Source organism: Manis pentadactyla, chromosome 12, assembly GCF_030020395.1.
Source record: "Manis pentadactyla isolate mManPen7 chromosome 12, mManPen7.hap1, whole genome shotgun sequence".
NCBI lineage: Eukaryota > Metazoa > Chordata > Mammalia > Pholidota > Manidae > Manis > Manis pentadactyla.
In genome coordinates, this window is record NC_080030.1 from 108712174 (window position 1) to 108728512 (window position 16339).

Genomic DNA, 16339 nt, shown 5'->3' on the forward strand with positions numbered 1-16339 from the left:
TGGGCCGCCGGGCGGGAGGGGGAGCGCGGGCGGACGGCAGCAGCCTGGGACCAGCTTCGGTGAAAAGGCGCGGAGAGCCGGGCTGAGGCTCGAGGGGCTCACCGCCCTCCCCGGGGCCTGCGCGAGGCCCTCGCCGCCCGTCAGCGGCCGACTTCGTCGCTTTTCCGGGTTGGCGGCGGCCAGTTCGGAGGCAGCGGGCTGGTGGGCCGGGGGCCGCGGGGGCCGGCCCGGGCCCGGGCCGCGGGGCTCGGGGGTCGCGGCCACCTGTGCGCGCCGCCCGGGAGGAGGCCGCCCGCCCGCGCCCAGCAGCGGCCGTAGCTGCCGAGCAGAGCCGTCCGGCCACCGGCAGCGGCGTCCCCGCCATGAGGCCCAACTTCTCCCTGCGACTGAGGGTCTTTAACCTCAACTGCTGGTGAGAGCGCCCGCGCTTCGCGTCCGGGGCGCGCACCCACCGCCTGGGGAAGGGGGCCGCCCACTTCGGGCCCGGGGCGGAGGACCCGCGGCTGCAGGGCGCAGCCCGGTCCAGCCCCGCCTCCCCGGCCCGCCCGTCCGCAGGGACATCCCCTACCTGAGCCGGCGCCGCGCCGACCGCCTGCGGCGCCTGGGAGACTTCCTGAACGCGGAGGGCTTCGACCTGGCTCTGCTGGAGGAGGTGGGGCTGCGCGGGGCGCGGGCGCCGGGCTGGGGCGCGGGCGGGGCTCCGCCCCTGCTGGAGCGCCCGGCGGGCATCCGGCATCTCACCCCTGCCCCCAGGTGTGGAGCGAGCAGGACTTCCACTACCTGAGACAGAAGCTGTCGCCCATCTACCCGGCCGCGCACTACTTCCAGAGGTGGGGCGCCCGCCCTGCGCCCTGCCCGCGCATCCCTGTCGGGCCTGCTCCCGACCCCTCGCCCCCGCGTCCTCTCCCGACGGGGGGGGGCGGGCCCGGGAGGGTCCTAGCTCCTCCGTCCGCTGCAGCCGCACTGCCAGGCCGCCCTGTCTTCCCTCAAAGGCTGTTTGAGCTTTTTTCCGGGACAGGTCTGAGCAGCACAAAGGAAAAAATAGCTGCTAGGCGCTGGGAAACAAGGGAGGGGACTGGGGATCTCCCTCCCTGCGTTTCCATTAACGAGGACGTGGCTTTCAGCGGCGTCATTGGCAGTGGCCTCTGCGTCTTCTCCAAACACCCGGTCCAGGACTTCACCCAGCACGTGTACACCCTCAATGGCTACCCCTACATGGTAAGCCTGCCCGCTTCCCTCCCTTCCCCTCACCCCGCCGACAACGCGGTGAAGGAGGCGCCCCCTCCCGCCCCCAGATCCACCACGGGGACTGGTTCTGCGGGAAAGCTGTGGGGCTGCTGGTGCTCCAGCTGAGCGGACTGGTGCTCAACGCCTACGTGACCCACGTGAGTGGAACCGGCGTCGCTTAGGGCCGGGACGGGCGGCGGTCCTGGGCTGCAGGCTGGGCTGAGGCGTGGGGCAGGATCTCCGCGGGGTGTAGGCTAGGCCCACCCCTGCCTTAACTGAGCGTCAGGCTGAGTGACAGGCGCACCTCGGTTCAGACCTGCCGTCGGGATCACGCGTCTCATCTGCTATGGTCCCACCTGTCTTGCCCAGCTCCACGCCGAGTACAATCGACAGAAGGACATCTACCTGACACACCGTGTGGCCCAAGCCTGGGAACTGGCCCAGTTCATCCAGTGTGTGAGCCTGGCCTTGGCAGGGAAGCGGGATGGGGCCCTGGGCCTGAGGGGCAGCCACAGCCCCACGTGCAGGGCGAGCCGGTGAGGGAAGAATTCTTGCCTCACTAACCTGGTTCCCCAGCCACACGTCCAGGAAAGCTGACGTGGTTCTGCTGTGTGGGGACCTCAATTTGCACCCGAAGGACCTGGGCTGCCGCCTACTCAAGGAGTGGACGGGGCTGCATGACGCCTACCTCGAGACCCAGGACTTCAGGGTGAGCACTTGCCTAGTTGTTTGCCCACCACACCCCAGCGACCCTGCCACCTCCTTTCCCCTCATCTTAGCGCGAGCCACCTGTTCACCCAGGGCTCTGAAGAAGGCTGTACCATGGTACCCGAGAACTGCTATGTCAACCAGCGCGAGCTGGAGCCGTTTCGCCTTGGCATCCGCATCGATTATGTGCTTTATAAGGTCAGACCTCTCCCCCCAAAGTGCCCTCACCCCCTTGGCCCTGTCCAGCTCCTGCACAGAGTGCCCTGATGGCTGGAGGACAGAAGCCAGGAACGGGTTCTCTGCCAATAGGCCCTCAAATATGTTTCTCTCTGGTCCTTACTTTCCCTAGGCAGTTTCTAGGTTCTACATCTCCTGTAAGACTCTCAAAACTACTACTGGCCACGACCCTCACAGCGGCAGCCCTCTGTCTGACCATGAGGCCCTGATGGCTACTCTGTGTGTGAGACACAGTCCCCCCCAGCACAATCCCAGCCCCACCCACGGTGAGTCACCCTCCCCCTCCCCTGGTCCTTCCCCACCACAAGGCTACCGCTCCATCCTAACCCTTCCCCTCCTGCCCCACTGCCCTGCCTTGTTCTAGGCCCAGCAGAGAGGCCACCATCGATCAGCGTGCTAAGGGAAGCCTGGACAGAGCTGGACCTGGGTGTGGCTCGAGCTCGCTGGTGGGCCGCCCTCGCTGGCTACACGGCCACACTAGGGCTGCTCCTCCTGGCGTTGCTGGGTGTGCTGGCCGCTGGGCGAGGGGCCAGGGAAGCTGTGTTACTGCTCTGGGCCCCCGGCATGGGACTGGTGCTGGGGGCGGGTGCAGCCTGCCTCATCCACATGCAAGAGGCCAAAGGTTTATGCAGGGCCCGGGCCGAGCTCCAGCATGTGCTGGGGAGGGAGAGGGAGGCCCAGGACCTGGGTCCAGAGTCCCAGGCCGCCCTGCTCCCGGGGCAGCAGGAGGGACGCAGAGCTAAGGAACAATAAAGCTTGGGACTCGTGGCTCCGCCTTCTTCCTTCCAGAGCCAGTGGCTGGGGCCCGTGTTCCGTGCGGCTGTCTGCAGTGTTGACGTGGAGGCTTCTGCACGTCTGCCCTCCCTGCACACTCCCCACCTCCCTGCAGGCAGCCTGAGGTGTCTGTGGCGAACACCTTTACTGTAAACAGGGAGGCCCTTTCCGAGGCAGCCCAGCAGCAGGGCAGCAGAGTCCCGGGGTGAGGTCTTTCTGCAGGGAAGGCAGCAGGAGCCGGCAGTCCTCTAGCCGTGGGTCCCGGGCCCCGAGGCCAGCTCCCGGAGCCTGTGCTCCTCCTGCAAGCGGATGAGGGCGTCCCGCTGGTTCACCACGTCCAGCAGCGTCCTCAGGACCTGGCTCTCCGCCAGCCGGTCGGCAGCTGTCTTCAGGCTTTCTGAAGGGAAGAGATGAAACTTAGCAGAGAACCGGGCGGGGGGGCAGGACAGACACAGCCTGACCGCTCACGTGAGCTCCGCAACCCAGGCTGTGTCCTGAGCTGTAGGACTAGGTTTCTCAGCACCGGTGCTTTTCTAGGATTATTTAGTATAAAGGAAATCTTGGTAAAAGCGCAAATTATGCAGCTCTGGGCTGAAGGCAGAATTGAAGGATGGGGCTTGGAGCCCCATCAGCTGGCTTCCTCCTGAACTGCCTCAGAGGCACTCAGACCAGAGGACCATGTGGTCCAGTCAGTATCTGAGGTCACAAGGCTTGTGCGAGGCCTGCCTCACACCACATGCCACCCACCTTCCCGTTTCATGTAGCGCCGCAGCTCCTGGTCCAGGTGCCACTGCTTCTCTTCCAGGTTCAGTTCCTGCACCCTGTGGAGGGTGGGGATAGAATGGGCGCAGCTGTCCAGTGCCCGGGGGCCTGGCTGGGGCCTGGCTCACATGCCCTGTTACCACCCCCGTCACTCACGTGATCATGAGCTCAGCCTCCTCAGCCACTAGGCTGTTTTTCTTCTGAACCAGCTGAAGCAACTGTTCCAGCCACAGGGCCTTCTGCTGTTCGGGGGAACCTGATAGGAAGAAGAGTGGGGTGTTGGGGGGCCTCTGGCCAGGGTCGCAGTGGTTGGGCACGAGAAGGGGGCCTGCTGTGAGCTGGAGCCTGGCCGTCCCAGAGACGGCGGGGGACTGGACGATGCCAGAGGGCAGGGGGGTGTCCCGACCGGCCCCCTCCACCCTCAACTCACTGCACTGGCTCCGCAGGGCCAGCTCCAGCCTCATGCCCCTGGCCTCCAGCTCCCTCAGGGCAGCCTCGATCTCATGTAGTCGCCTCTGGATGGCCTGAGGGGTACAAGACCAGGGGCCCTGGATTGCTCAGGAACAGCACCAGAGGAACCCCAGTCCCCCAGTCCCAACTCCGGGGCCTCACCTGGGCCTTGGAGAACCTCTTCATCTCCTCCTCCCTGGCATGGCGCAGCAGAGACTGACGCCAGGTTGGGTACCTGTCCAGGGTGCCACAGTCCCTGGCCAGGGTCCGCAGGGTCTACGGCAGGGTGTCAGGTCTGTGAGGGGCAGAGCCTGGCCCCTTGGTGGGGAGGGGCTCGCAGGCTCTGTTTAGAAGGCACTGAAAAGAATCTGGGCTGCAGGTGGGGTGGGTCCTAGTACGGAAGGTGGACGCTTAGAGACACGAGTCAGCAGTGAGAAGCTGAAGCGAAGTGCCCGAGAAGGGGCCTGGTGGGCTCCCCTGGGGCGGAGGCAGGGGACCTGGTGCTGGCCCGGGCAGAGAAGTGGTTCGGTTCTTGCCACTCACCTGTTCCACATCTGGCTCCAAGGCCACCTCTTCCCCGGCGTCCTCTTCCTCTTCGCTGGAGGACGGAGACTCCTCCACTTCCATTGCCTTAAGAACTGAGCAGAGGGGCAGGCGCAGCCTGGGACCCCCCCTCCCCTCCCATTCCCCAGCATCCCCCTTACAGGAATCTCGGTGCCGCCTGCCCCATCCCCACCCTGGTCAGCAGGTCTGGACAGAGCTTCACCTTGAGGGATCGGGATGGCCAAGCCCCAGCCCACAGGGCTGCCCTCCAGGGCCTGGTGTCCCAAGGCAGGAGAGCTGCGGGGCGGCTTGGGTGGAGGGTCCGGGTCTGGGTCAGAGGTGAGGCTGAGTGAGGACAGCCTCTGGCGCTCTGGGCTCGAAAGGCGGATCAGCCGACGGGCGGACTGGCTGGGCCCTGGGACAGGACTGGTCCCCTCCTGGGGAGCTGTGGGGGCTGAGGGGCTCGATGGCATGCTATTCTCAGACGGCGTCGAGGGGGCCTGGAAAAGCCACCATGCTCTGCTCAGCGGCCCACCCGGTGTGGGCTGGAGGCTGCCCGCTGCGGGCCCCGGCTTAGTTCACACATGCCATTTACTGAGCAGCATCGGGCAGCGCTCTGGATACTTGGGGCCTCCGTACGTGAATGGGACAGAAGCCTCTGTCTGCCCAGGGCTTCATCCTGGTGGAGGGGGGCATCTGAGGTCCCCAGTGAAATCTGTGGGGCTTGGAGAGACCAGTTCCTCTTCGCACCCCCAACACACACTTCCCCACTTTACCTGCCTCTCGGGGCCTCTGTCACTGGCGTCCTCTTTGAGGCCTGGCTGGGGCAGGTGCTGGAGGCAGTAGAAACGTCCTGGGAAGGGCGGAGGGGAGGGACATGTCAGATGTAGGGCGCCCAATGCCCAGATACTCAGTTTACCAGGGAAGGTGGGGGTGAAAGGATTTTGGATTTGCCAGTGAATTTCTGCCGACCTGGTTCCTTAGAGCCCCACCTTTGGGGCTTTGGGGGGGACAGAGAAGGCCCCAAGCTCAGGGCAACCAAGTGCCCTCTTAGGCGGGCTTCTGCCCCATGCCCAGCCCGTTTCTCTCCACCCTCCAGCTCCTTGCCCCCTCGGCAGGGCCAGGCCCAGAGTCCTCGCGAAGGCGCCCAGACTTGCTCACCGTCTCCTGGGTGCTGTCCGTAGCCCCCTGGCCACAGCGTGGCCTCACAGACATGGCAGCGGAAGCAGGCCCGGTGGAAAAACTGGCCGTCGGCACAGAGGCGGTCCAGGACGTAGAGCCGCTCTCCACACAGGGCGCACAGGGCCCCGGCCTCGGCCTGCAGCACCCCGGGCGGCCGAGTCAGCCGCAGGGCTCTCCCTGGCCCTCGCCCCTTCCCCAGGCCTGGTGGCAGATGGGGACCCCTTCTTACCTCCCTCCTGGGCGATGGGGGAGCCTGGGGTACACTGGACTCAGGGACAGGCGGCCCCTCGGAAGTGGGGGTCTCAGCCTCTACCTAAGAATGTAAGTGCTCAGGCGTGAAAGGCAGCTGCGGGGCAGATGTGCGGAGTTACAGGGCTTGGGGCGGGGAGTGGGACCTGGGGGGACAGGACACAGCAGGGGACCCCGTGTGCACTCACCTCTAGGCGAGCCTTCTTGCCACCAGCATCCTCCCTGTTCTCCTGCAATGAGTCCCGTGCCCTGAGTGGGGGCCCTGCGGCCCCAGCCCTCCCCACCAGCCCAGGGACCCACCGCCCGGCCCCAGCCCCTGTGCGGCTCTCCACCTGGACCCGGGTCCGTTGCAGGGTCCTCTGTAGTTTGCCGAGAAACAGCACAGCACTGGGGGTGCCCGGAGAGCCGGGGCTGACGGAGCCTGCAGAGAGAGGGGGCGCGTCAGCATGGACGGGGGAACAGGACTGCACCGCCTGGACAGAGAGCTGCACCCCAGCCCAGAAGTCCCTCCCCCAGGCGTCCCCCAGAGGGTGCCCTCTCCCCTGTCCCTCACACACCTCTCCGGCCCGCCCTGGTCCCAGGCTACCCTCCAGGTCACCTGGGTTGTGGGGCATGCTCTTGAAGGCACTGTGGAAGTGGCTGAGGTAGGCGATGAGGCCCAGCGGGTCACTCCCGGCCACTACCGCCTGAGCCGACACCACCGGCTGGAGGCCCAGCTCCCGCTCCGCCAGCTTCAGCGCCAAGGCCGTGGCTTCCAGAGCCCCCAGGCCCTGCAGCTCTGAGGGTTGCCTGCGGGGCGTCAGAGAGGAGGCAGTGGGAGGCCAGAGCCTGACCCCAGGAGGCAGCGGGCAGGGGCTGGGGGAATGCAAAGGGGGCGGCCTGCAGGGCTTATTCTCTGCTAACCAGCCCCCCACCGCCCCACGCTGTCTGGCCTTGGGGACCTCTACCACTCGGGAAGCTCTCCCGCTGGATGTATTTGACGGTCAAGGACCCTCGGGCAGGTGGGCAGGTAGAGCCAGGGGCTAGTGCTGTGTCCACGGCGGGGCAGTGATGCAGGCAGAAGGGTCCTTAGCAAGCATGTCCCATGGGACCAAGCTGGGTGAGCTCCCTCCCACCCGCTGATCGCCCACAGCCCCTCGGCCTGCGGTGCAGGGAGGGGCAGAGGCAGGAGAGCCCCGTCTGCCACTCACAGCAGGTCAGGCCGCAGCCGGTGCACCAGGGCGCACAGGGCCCGCCCGTCGGCCCAGGAGGCAGCCAGGTCGGCGACCTGCACACCCGGGTGCCCGGCCGTCTGCTCCTGGCACCAGCGCAGCAGCTCCTCCTGGGCCCCTAGGAGAGGAGGCTGTGCTGTGCCCGAGGCCCTGGCTCGCAGCCCACAGCTGGGCGGGGGCAGGGGCCTGCCCCACTGGCACCACCCCGGGTTCAGTCAGCAGCCCTTCCTCCAGCCCCGTGTTCTCCTCAGAACACATCCCTTTAGGGATGACGGGGGTGGGGGCGGGGGTGGGGGGGTTTGGGGAGTGGGGGGTGAATGAAGTCCCTGCTGCCACAGAGAAGACAGAGCCCCCAAACTGTGGGGCAGAGGGAGGCCCAGAGGCTCAAAGGAAAGGCTGGTCTGGGGCCTGTGAGGCTGGAAGGGGTCAGGTGGCCATTGGGCGGCCACGGCGGTAAAAGTTGTTAAGACAGAAATATGTTCACGCAGCCCGGCCGACAGCTGCGGCTGAGTGCCCCGCGGCCCCTCCGCCCTCCAACTCACCCCCCACCCCCACCCCACAGGGTTCAGGGCCCGGCCCGGCCCAGCCTGCAGCGGCTGCCGCTCTGGAGGCCAGTCAGCTTGGACATGGCCCTGGAGGAAGGCCGCTCACCTGTCAGGCGCTTTCCCGCGTCTATCTTGTCGCTGTCCCTCCGCACGCGCTCCTTGGCCAGCACATCGTACAGGTCGCGGACCTAAGGCAGCCCTTTCAGGCTCAGGCAGGAGGGCTGCACACCGCCCCAGCCCCTGGGGATGGGCTCACCCGGAGGGGGCAGTGACTGGGCAGGCCTGAGGACGGGGCGGGTGGGGTGACCTGGGAAGTTGCGGGGTGCCGGGGGTCTGACCTGATTGGGGGTCACAGCCCGGAGGTTCAGGTTGGGGTAGCGGGTGGCAGGGTCCAGCCCGTACTGGCTCACGGTTCGGTGCATATTTTCTGGGGATGTCTGGGACAGGAGCTGGTACAAGCTCTCACTGGGGGGCGGGGGCATCGTTCAGCACCCACCTCTCAAGAAGCATCAGGCCTTTTATTCTTTGGCCCATGCCCCCATCTACTCACCCGGCACCCCGCCCTCTTCCTGACCCTTGTCCTGTTGCCAGGCCTGTCCCCACCCCATCTCCAAACCCAGGCCTCACCGCTCCGCCAGCACCTCCAGGGGCCCAGCGCCCTCTGCCCACCGCTTCACCATCCAGGCGGCATCAAAAGCTGCCAAGAAGCCCCGGGCTACTCCAGTGCCCAGGGGCCAGAAGGGCTGCAGGGTCAGAACAATTGGAAACAGCTCAGGGAGCACCCGAAAAGCCAGCCGAGGCTCGGCGGGTACCCGCAGGTCACAGCCGAGGGGGCGCCTCAGCCACCCAGCAGCCCTCAGCTCCTCCCACAGCAGACCTCATTCACCCCGGCCTCCCACGAGGCAGCCTCCTCCCTCAGCCACGGACTGAGCTGCCCTCTTCGCAAGGAGTCCCTGCCTCTCCCCGAGCGCCAGAAAGCCCGGCCCTCATCAGAGACACCCGACCCCCTCACCTCCACCAGGCAGTCCCCCACCAGCCCCAGCAGCAGGCGGGCACCATGCCTCTCCTGCACACGCGCGGAGCTCTCTGCCCGCATCATGCTGGTGAAGTCGAAGGCAGAGACGTCAGGCCTCCCGTGGGCGTCCTGGGCAAACTCCAGCTTCCCCAGCTTTCCACAGGTAGCGAAGTCCGCGGCAGCCCGCGCAAAGTGCTGCAAAGCCTCTGGCACCACGTTGGCGCTGCCCAGCAGCTGGTCAGTCTCCGGCCAGTCCTACAAGACCACAGACTAGAACCAGCAGGGCCCCTGGGCAGCGCCCTTGCGTGTAGAAGGTGCACATCCCGAGACCCCGAAGAGGGGCTTCCCCAGACTACACAGCTGCTGCAGGTTGGACTGGGCCTCCAGCCGGACCCTTCTGCCTCCAGGCTCCAGCCGCTCTGCGGCACTCACAAAACAGCCAGCAGTCCGGGCCCCACCGGGCCCCCGAGGCCGTATGATTAGTATGGTACCCTCGCTGCGGACACGTCACTGAACTCCCAGCAGCCTCACTTTCCCGGCCAGTCAGAGGTGACCTACCTGAGAGCAGTAAAGCTGGCAACATGGTACCCAGCACACAGTAGGCGTGCAGCTAGCTCTGTCAGCAAACACTTGTTGGGAGCTTTCTACACCCTAGGCGTCTCTCTGAGCACTGGGACTAGCCAGCAAGCAAAGGAGACTGGGAGAGACCCTGCCCTTGGGGGGGCGCACAATTGGCCCGTGGCTGAGAAGGGGACAGGTGCACAGTGTGACTCCACTGCCGCCGAGTGAGTCCCCGGGAAGGGAGCAGAGGCCCGGTCCCCCACCCACCTGGCGCAGCACGCCCAGCTGCAGCAGGCTCTGCTTCTTGGCGGTCATCACAAAGTAGTGGGTGTCGTCCTTGTAGTACACAATGTTCTCCAGATCAATGCCTGCGGGGACAGGACCGGGCACATGGGTCTCCTCCTTGCCACGCGTCCCCTCTGCAAACCTCTGCCAGCCCGAGCTGCGCCTGGCCTCCGGGCACTCAGATCACAGCTCAGACCGCAGCAGGTGTCCCCGACACAGGGCATGAGTCCTGGTGGCACAAAGTACCATCTGTCCCAGGCCAGGAGGCCTCAGGACACGGAGCAAAGAGACGGGGGTGGCCAGCGGTGGGGGCTTGCACCGCAGGGTCACAGGGGCGGAGGACAGCCTGGGTGCTCATCTGGGGCGTGCGCAGCCACAGTAAACACAGGGCATCTTCTTCAAGGGCTGCTTTCACCCCGAGTTCACGCGCTGTCCGGTGAAAGCTCGTCTAAGGGATCACAAAGCCCAGTCCATGTGCCTTGGGACAGATTTCCAAGCTTTGTCACACAGGATGGCTGAGTGGGGCTGTGCCTGCTGAACCCCGGGCCCAGGCTCTCTGCTGCCAAGGCCACAAAGGTGGCAAAGGGAGGGACTCCTGGGACCGCGGGCGGGCCTGCAGGGGAAGGGAAGGAGCGGAGCCCGGCGGGGAGGGCCCTGCGGCAGGCCCTGACCTGTGGCCTTGAGCAGACCCTGGAAAAACTTCTGGTTGTAGATCCTGGCCACGCCGCTGATCTCGGGGACCTGCGTCTCCTCCACAGAGCGCCTGTTCACGAAGTTGGCTGTGACCCCGATGGCCAGTTTGCCGCGCATTTCTCGGACGGTGAAGCCTAGACGTGAGGCGGGTGGGTTGTGGAGGAGGACAGGGTATCACCGCCTCAGAATGCCCAGGAGGAGCCCAGGGTGCTGGCTTCTTGAGAGGGAATGGGTTGCTTACCTTCGGGGACGAATTTCCCCCCCGCAGCAGAGATGAGGACGGCAAATTCATAGCTGGCCAGCTGGGCTGGGGGGTTGGGCTGGAGCTGGGCCCGCCAGCCGCTCCCTGGGGCAGAGAGTGTGAGGGCACAAAGGTGTGGGAGTCGAAAGGGGTCCCTGTCTGCTCAGGACGAGCCAGTGAGACAGTTAAATACATGTGTAAAGGGCGTCCTAGGTCAGAAAGCAATGAGGTGGCGTCTACCAAAAACACCTTCGCCACAGCTGTGGACGGCGGCTAAGGGGGCAAGTATGCCAGGCTCAGAACGAGGCTCAGGGTTTGCAAAAGGCCACACTGTTAGAAAGGGGGAGCTCAGCTGACACCCACCCACCCCAGTTCTTTCACAGGCCAAGATGTCCTTGAGAGAGGCGTACTTACCCTTTCGGGGAGGGGGCTGGAGGCCAGTGAAAGTGACACCCCAGTGGATCTCCACCCCCAGGAGCAAAGCCACTTTCAGCAAAAGCAGCTGAAGCTGCCGGATGCCTGGAAGGGAGAAGGCGTTGGGGGCAGCCTGCCTGTGTGCGCCCGGTCAGCGCAGAAGGTCTCAGGGATGGCACAGCCCAGCTGCCCAGTTACAGGGCTGGGCCTGAGTCCTGAGCCAGCTGCCCCGTGGCTAGCCCAGCAGCCCGCACGGGCCTGTCCCCAGGCCCGGGCTCACCCGCCCCTCCAGGCCACCACACAGTGCTCACTGATGTGGTCCAGGGTGCCCGTGCAGAAGCGCCCATAGAACTTCTTGGCGCCGAGTGCCCGCAGGTCATGGATGGTGAAGGGCCAGAGGTGCAGCACGTTGTGTCGGGAGAACTTGGTGCGCTTCTCCACCAGCACCACATGGGCCCCCAGCAGGGCCAGCTCCACAGCAGCCCGCAGCCCACAGGGCCCAGCGCCCACCACCAGGCACTGCGAACACAAGGCCGTGTGGGCACGGTGCCTGTCTCCCTCCGCATACCCCCTCCCCAAGCACGATCTCAGGCACGACGTACCCACCTTGGTGTTGCTGCAGGCCTGGCCCTGCTGGTAGACAGGCTGGCCTGCTCGCTTGTCCAGCTTGGCCCATAGCGACTTGGCGTTCCAGTAGTTGAGCTGGGCCTTGATTTTGTGGTACTGGGGCAGCCCGCTGCCAGGCTCCAGCCCTAGGGCCCCGCACAGACCCTGGAAGCTGCTCAGCACATCCTGGCACAGCTGGGCCTGCAGGAAGCTCTCAAAGTGGGCATGTGCTGGGTTTGCAGGGGTGGGTGAAGCCATGGAGGCCCCTGGGGCTCCCAGGGAGGGGAGCAGGCAGGCAGAGGCAGGTGGCTGCTGGGGAGAAGGCGGGAAGAGAAGAGGCTGGAGAACCGAGGACAGAAGAGAACGGGGGAGGGAAGGGCAGGCTGGGGTCCCCAGGGGGCGCCCGGTCCCCTCCTCACTCCCAGCCCGCTCCCAGGCTCCATCCTTTCCATTCCAAGTGAAACGTGACCGATTTGCAAACAGAAAACCAGCAAGCAGCCCTGGCACGGCGAGCACGAGGGCAGCCAGGGAGTCTCCAGCTCAGCCTTCCTGTCCAGGGATCTCCAGGGCCTGGTTCGCTCTGGGGCCCAGGGAGCCGGCGTTCCGCTCCTGCAGCCCCAGGCCCGGGAGGCAGCGGGCCGGGGAGCTTCGCACACGTGGGGAGGGCAGGCTGCCCCGGGGGAGAGCTTTGCTAGGGGACAGGGACGGACCTAGGGACAGGGCACACCCACGGCTGTCCCACCACCCACGCCCCTGCGCTGGGGCGCCTCCCTGACCTCGGTGCCACGCTGGGTGTGGGGTGCGTCTCATGCCCCGGACAAAGTTTTCCGCGCGGCACTCCCGACCGCCTGCTGGGGTCGGGGAACGTGTATAACTGCGGAGGATCCGCTTTCCACCACAAGCACCTCAACAGCAGAGGATGTTGCGACGAACTGGGTGACAGACGCCCGGGTCTCTTCCTGACTCACTGCGGTCGGGACGCTTCCCCCGTGACTTGCCGCAGCTCGGGGGCGACAGCCGCCGGTCGGCCCCGGCCCCCTCCCTCGGCGGGGCGCGCTCCCCTCGGGGCGTCGGCGGGGGACAGTCGGGGGCGCGGGAGCGAGGGGGCGCCCGGGGGAGGGGTCCCTCGGGGCGGGGTGAGGGCGCCCGGCGGGGCCCGTGGCCGCGGCCGCGCCGGAAGGAGGGAGCGCGGAGCAGCGCGGGGCTCGCGCCCGTGGCCTCGGGGACCGCGAGGGCCGAGTCGGGCTCGGGGCGCTTTCCCGGGGCGCCGCTGGACTACTCACCCGGAGGCTCCTCGGCTGGGAGGCCCTTCCCGCCGGTGGGCGCCCCGTGCGGGGGTGGAGAGAGGCGGCGCGACGCCGGCGGCCGCCCGGAGTCCCGCGGGGTGTGGGCTTCGGCGGCGCGCGGCCCGCGGAGGCCCCTCCGCGCCTCGTTAGCATCGATTAGCATACATTAGCATACATCAGCATCTATTTAGCTCGGGCCGCTCCGGGAGCCGCCCGAGGGCGTGGCGCGGTGCTCGCGCTGCCGCAGAGCAGGTCCCTCCCGGGCGCGGCCGCCGCCCCGCGCCGCCTTCCGGACGCTTGCCGGGGCCGCCCGCAGGGCCGGTCAGGGTCCTGGGCTCTCGCGCCCCGCGGCTCCCGCCGCGTCCCGGGAAGGGGGGGCCAGCGGGGGCGGGGGCGGCTCCGCACGGGGCCCCGGAGTGAGGGTCCCCCGGGCTGCGGAGGGCTGGAGGGACGGGCGGTCGACTTCCTCCTGTGCCTGGTAAGGAAACCGCTGAGGACACGTGTCCGAGGCCATCGACGGGTTGACAGTGTTAATAGAACATCGGGTCTCATTTACTGCGCTTCTGCGGATGATCGTGATCCGAAGGACCCCAGCAGGCCCCCGGGGCCGACAAGGACCCGGAGGCGGTGCCCCGCCCCGTCTGCGGCCCCGGTCTGTCTGGACTCCGCGGGCCAGTTCTGATTCAACGTGACGGATGAAAGGTTGGCAGCATAGGCTGTTTCTGCTTAGAGGAAGTGACACGCTAGAAACACTCAGAAAACGGGAATAAATGGTCGGGCTGCGCTCCTGGGGCAGCAGGGACCGGCAGGAGCTCTCTGGCTGTTCCTTTCTCTTTGCTGTCCCTTCGCAGTTGTCTGGAAACGCTCCCAGACCCAGTAAGCAGGACCCAGTAAGCAGGAACACACCGCTGCCGGCACGGCCCGCGGCAGCCGCAGGCAGGGAGGTGGGGGGAACACTTGCCCTCTGCCTGGGGCGGCAGGGAACCCGGCGGGTCACACTCAGGAAGCCAGGTCGGCCTCCCAGCGGGCCCATGCTAGCGTGAAATGGGTTTGCCAAGTACCTGACACACCCGTATTTAAACACACTATACAAAGTTCTAATGTCCACTATAAACAGGTGGCCAGGCCTTAGAATCACCCCACTTCCCTTTTGCTAACAGACGGCAAACAAGCCGCTGCTCCTACTTCCTGCATCTGCGAAGGCCCCACGCGGTTTGGGCCTTTCCTCAGGGCTTGCGGTGGCCCCAAGTTGTGGCCAGGCAGGGGTGTGTGGACCTCTGAATGGCAAACGGTAAAATTTGTCTTTAAAAAAGAACACAGAACTATGACAACTTCATCAATGCTAAAAAAAACTGCTGACTTGGACTTTCACTTTATGCTAATTGAAAGACACCGGCTGGTGTATGAAGCAATGGGGGGCACATTGGTCTGCGTACAGAAGGCCTGGCAGGTTCCCGCTTTGCTTCACGCTCGTTTGCTGTGACCGTGGAAAAGCCATCAGCCACCGTGCTTTAGTCGTATTACCTTCAACTGGAGGGAGTTTGATTATTCAACCTCTCCTGCCCATTTCAATTCTAAAAGTCCTACTATTCAGTGTTGGTGAACCTAAGAAAAGTGCAGGCTGGAAGACCCAAACCAAGCTCTATTCATCAGGTTTCTCCAAAGGAAAAAAGAAAAAAAAGGCCTCTATCAAAGATAAAAGAATAAATTCACTGTTGATCTACCAGCATTTCTCTTCTTAATTGGAATCTTAATTTGTGTCAGGATCCATATAATTAATGTGTGTATATAGAACTAAAAATACTGGCCCAATCACATTGGCCAATTCATACTGGATCTGGTAAGTGGCTGATACGTGAGAAGTCATTTTAAAAGAATCCCCATCCTAGGATTTCTGCAAGTGATCATGCCGGCAGGGGCCTAGGTGAGAGACCCGAGCCAGGAAGACAGGGCGCCTTTCCTCCCATCCACACCGCCTTCCCTCCTCCCGCAGTGCCATCCCGCTGTCCCCACCTCACCTCCCAACTCTCCTGAGCCCAGAGCCGGAAACTAGGTCCCTACCAGGGCAAGCGGTGTGGCTAAGACGCCCGGGGAACATGGCCTTGCACCGGTAGGTCCACGGGTTCAAACGCACCCACGGGCCTGGGCCAGGAGCTGTGCCTGCAGTGGAACCGGGCAGACACAGTCCCTGGTGTAAAAATAATTACGGAGTCCAAAGTGTAGGGCGCTGTGAAGAGAGAGGACAGGGTGGCCTCCCTGAGGTCGAAGTGTCAGGGAGGGCCTCCCTGAGGGCGTGGCACTTACCCTGCTTCCTGACAGATGAGCAAACATGAGCCAGAGAACAGGGGCAGAAACCCTTCAAGCCTGCCTGGAGGCCCGCAGGCAGGAAATCACCAGGTGCGCTGGGGGGGTCGTGAGGAAGCCAGCGAGGCTGAAAGTGGGCGTGGGGAAGGGACCCAAGGGGAGGCTGGACTTGGAGTTTTAAAATGAGTCTGGTGGGAAATGGAGGAGGATTTTGAGCAGACAGGATCATATTTGCCTTAATAACACAACATCCATTCATTCAGCAAGGCACACGGCTTGATGCGAAGGGAACAGCGGTGAGCCGAACAGGTCACCTCCTCCAGTGGGAAAAGGGTTGTGGGGAGCGGTGGAAAGCGTCCGTCAGGCCTCGGCAGGCACCCGGGCGAGGGCACATGGTGGCGCAGGCCTTCCCAGCGGGGATGGGGGCAGCGCATGGACTCAAAGCACAGGTGGAGGTGAAAGTGACGAAACTGGTGACGGACTGGGCGTGGGCGTGTCAGACAACCCCCAGCTCGCTGGTAAGAGTGAAGCACAGATTTGGGCCCCTCCTGCCTTCCTACTCCTCCCTGCAACCGTACCCCTCCACCGGCTGCTTTTTTTAATCAAGTCAAAGGATGACGACTTCGTAGGCCCCAAGACAATACAAGGGACACAGGTTAAACACACAAACAGGTTTTTAAGATCAGCTTAAGTACTTTCCCGTGTTTTTGTTATGAGAGCATTTTTCTTTAAACACTAGGATCATAGGAAACAGTTGTCCAGAAGCCACTTGGTCACACTGGAATCACCTATGAGAGGCGGGCTTCAGAAAGGTACGCGGTTTTGTTTTTAACTCTAATTAGCTTCTGTTTCACTTTTCATCTAATAAGGGTAAAAGTAATGTGAATGAACTAAAACCAAGAGCCCAACTATTTATCTGGAAAATCTTCAAATCCATATTTAAAATATTTAATGTTATGAATGTTAAGAATTACAAATAAGTAATAAATCCATACTCTAAAACCAAGGATGTTCCCTGACCTTCCCCTGCTCAATTTTCCCCTTTC

At 64.2% G+C, this 16339-nt stretch overlaps 2 protein-coding genes across 6 annotated transcripts; one reads left to right on the forward strand and one right to left on the reverse strand.

Moving 5' to 3' along the window:
- The first annotated feature begins 19 nt into the window (after positions 1-19).
- On the forward strand, positions 20-2940 carry SMPD2 (sphingomyelin phosphodiesterase 2). Its single transcript, XM_036902937.2, has 10 exons — positions 20-412; positions 556-652; positions 754-830; positions 1125-1218; positions 1296-1385; positions 1597-1679; positions 1804-1936; positions 2029-2133; positions 2285-2438; positions 2537-2940. The coding sequence occupies exons 1-10, from the start codon at positions 363-365 to the stop codon at positions 2923-2925; spliced, it is 1272 nt and encodes a 423-aa protein (XP_036758832.1). The 5' UTR covers positions 20-362; the 3' UTR covers positions 2926-2940.
- A 134-nt stretch (positions 2941-3074) lies between these two features.
- MICAL1 (microtubule associated monooxygenase, calponin and LIM domain containing 1) lies at positions 3075-13184 on the reverse strand. Of its 5 annotated transcripts, none has more exons than XM_036902930.2 (25): positions 12987-13183; positions 11704-12012; positions 11409-11616; positions 11098-11202; positions 10684-10788; positions 10421-10576; positions 9732-9832; positions 8901-9158; positions 8516-8631; positions 8227-8353; positions 7995-8076; positions 7323-7461; positions 6731-6921; positions 6465-6553; positions 6321-6362; positions 6113-6196; positions 5863-6019; positions 5478-5554; positions 4925-5201; positions 4702-4796; positions 4321-4434; positions 4139-4232; positions 3865-3964; positions 3694-3767; positions 3075-3343 (listed from the first exon to the last, which is right to left on the reverse strand). In XM_036902930.2, the coding sequence occupies exons 1-25, from the start codon at positions 13140-13142 to the stop codon at positions 3195-3197; spliced, it is 3405 nt and encodes a 1134-aa protein (XP_036758825.2). In that variant the 5' UTR covers positions 13143-13183; the 3' UTR covers positions 3075-3194. The 5 variants fall into 5 exon arrangements, with proteins under 5 accessions (XP_036758825.2, XP_036758824.2, XP_057345462.1 ...); XM_036902929.2 differs by having other exon boundaries at positions 11704-12015; XM_057489479.1 differs by lacking the exon at positions 12987-13183 and adding an exon at positions 12480-12629.
- Between the last annotated feature and the right edge of the window lie 3155 nt (positions 13185-16339).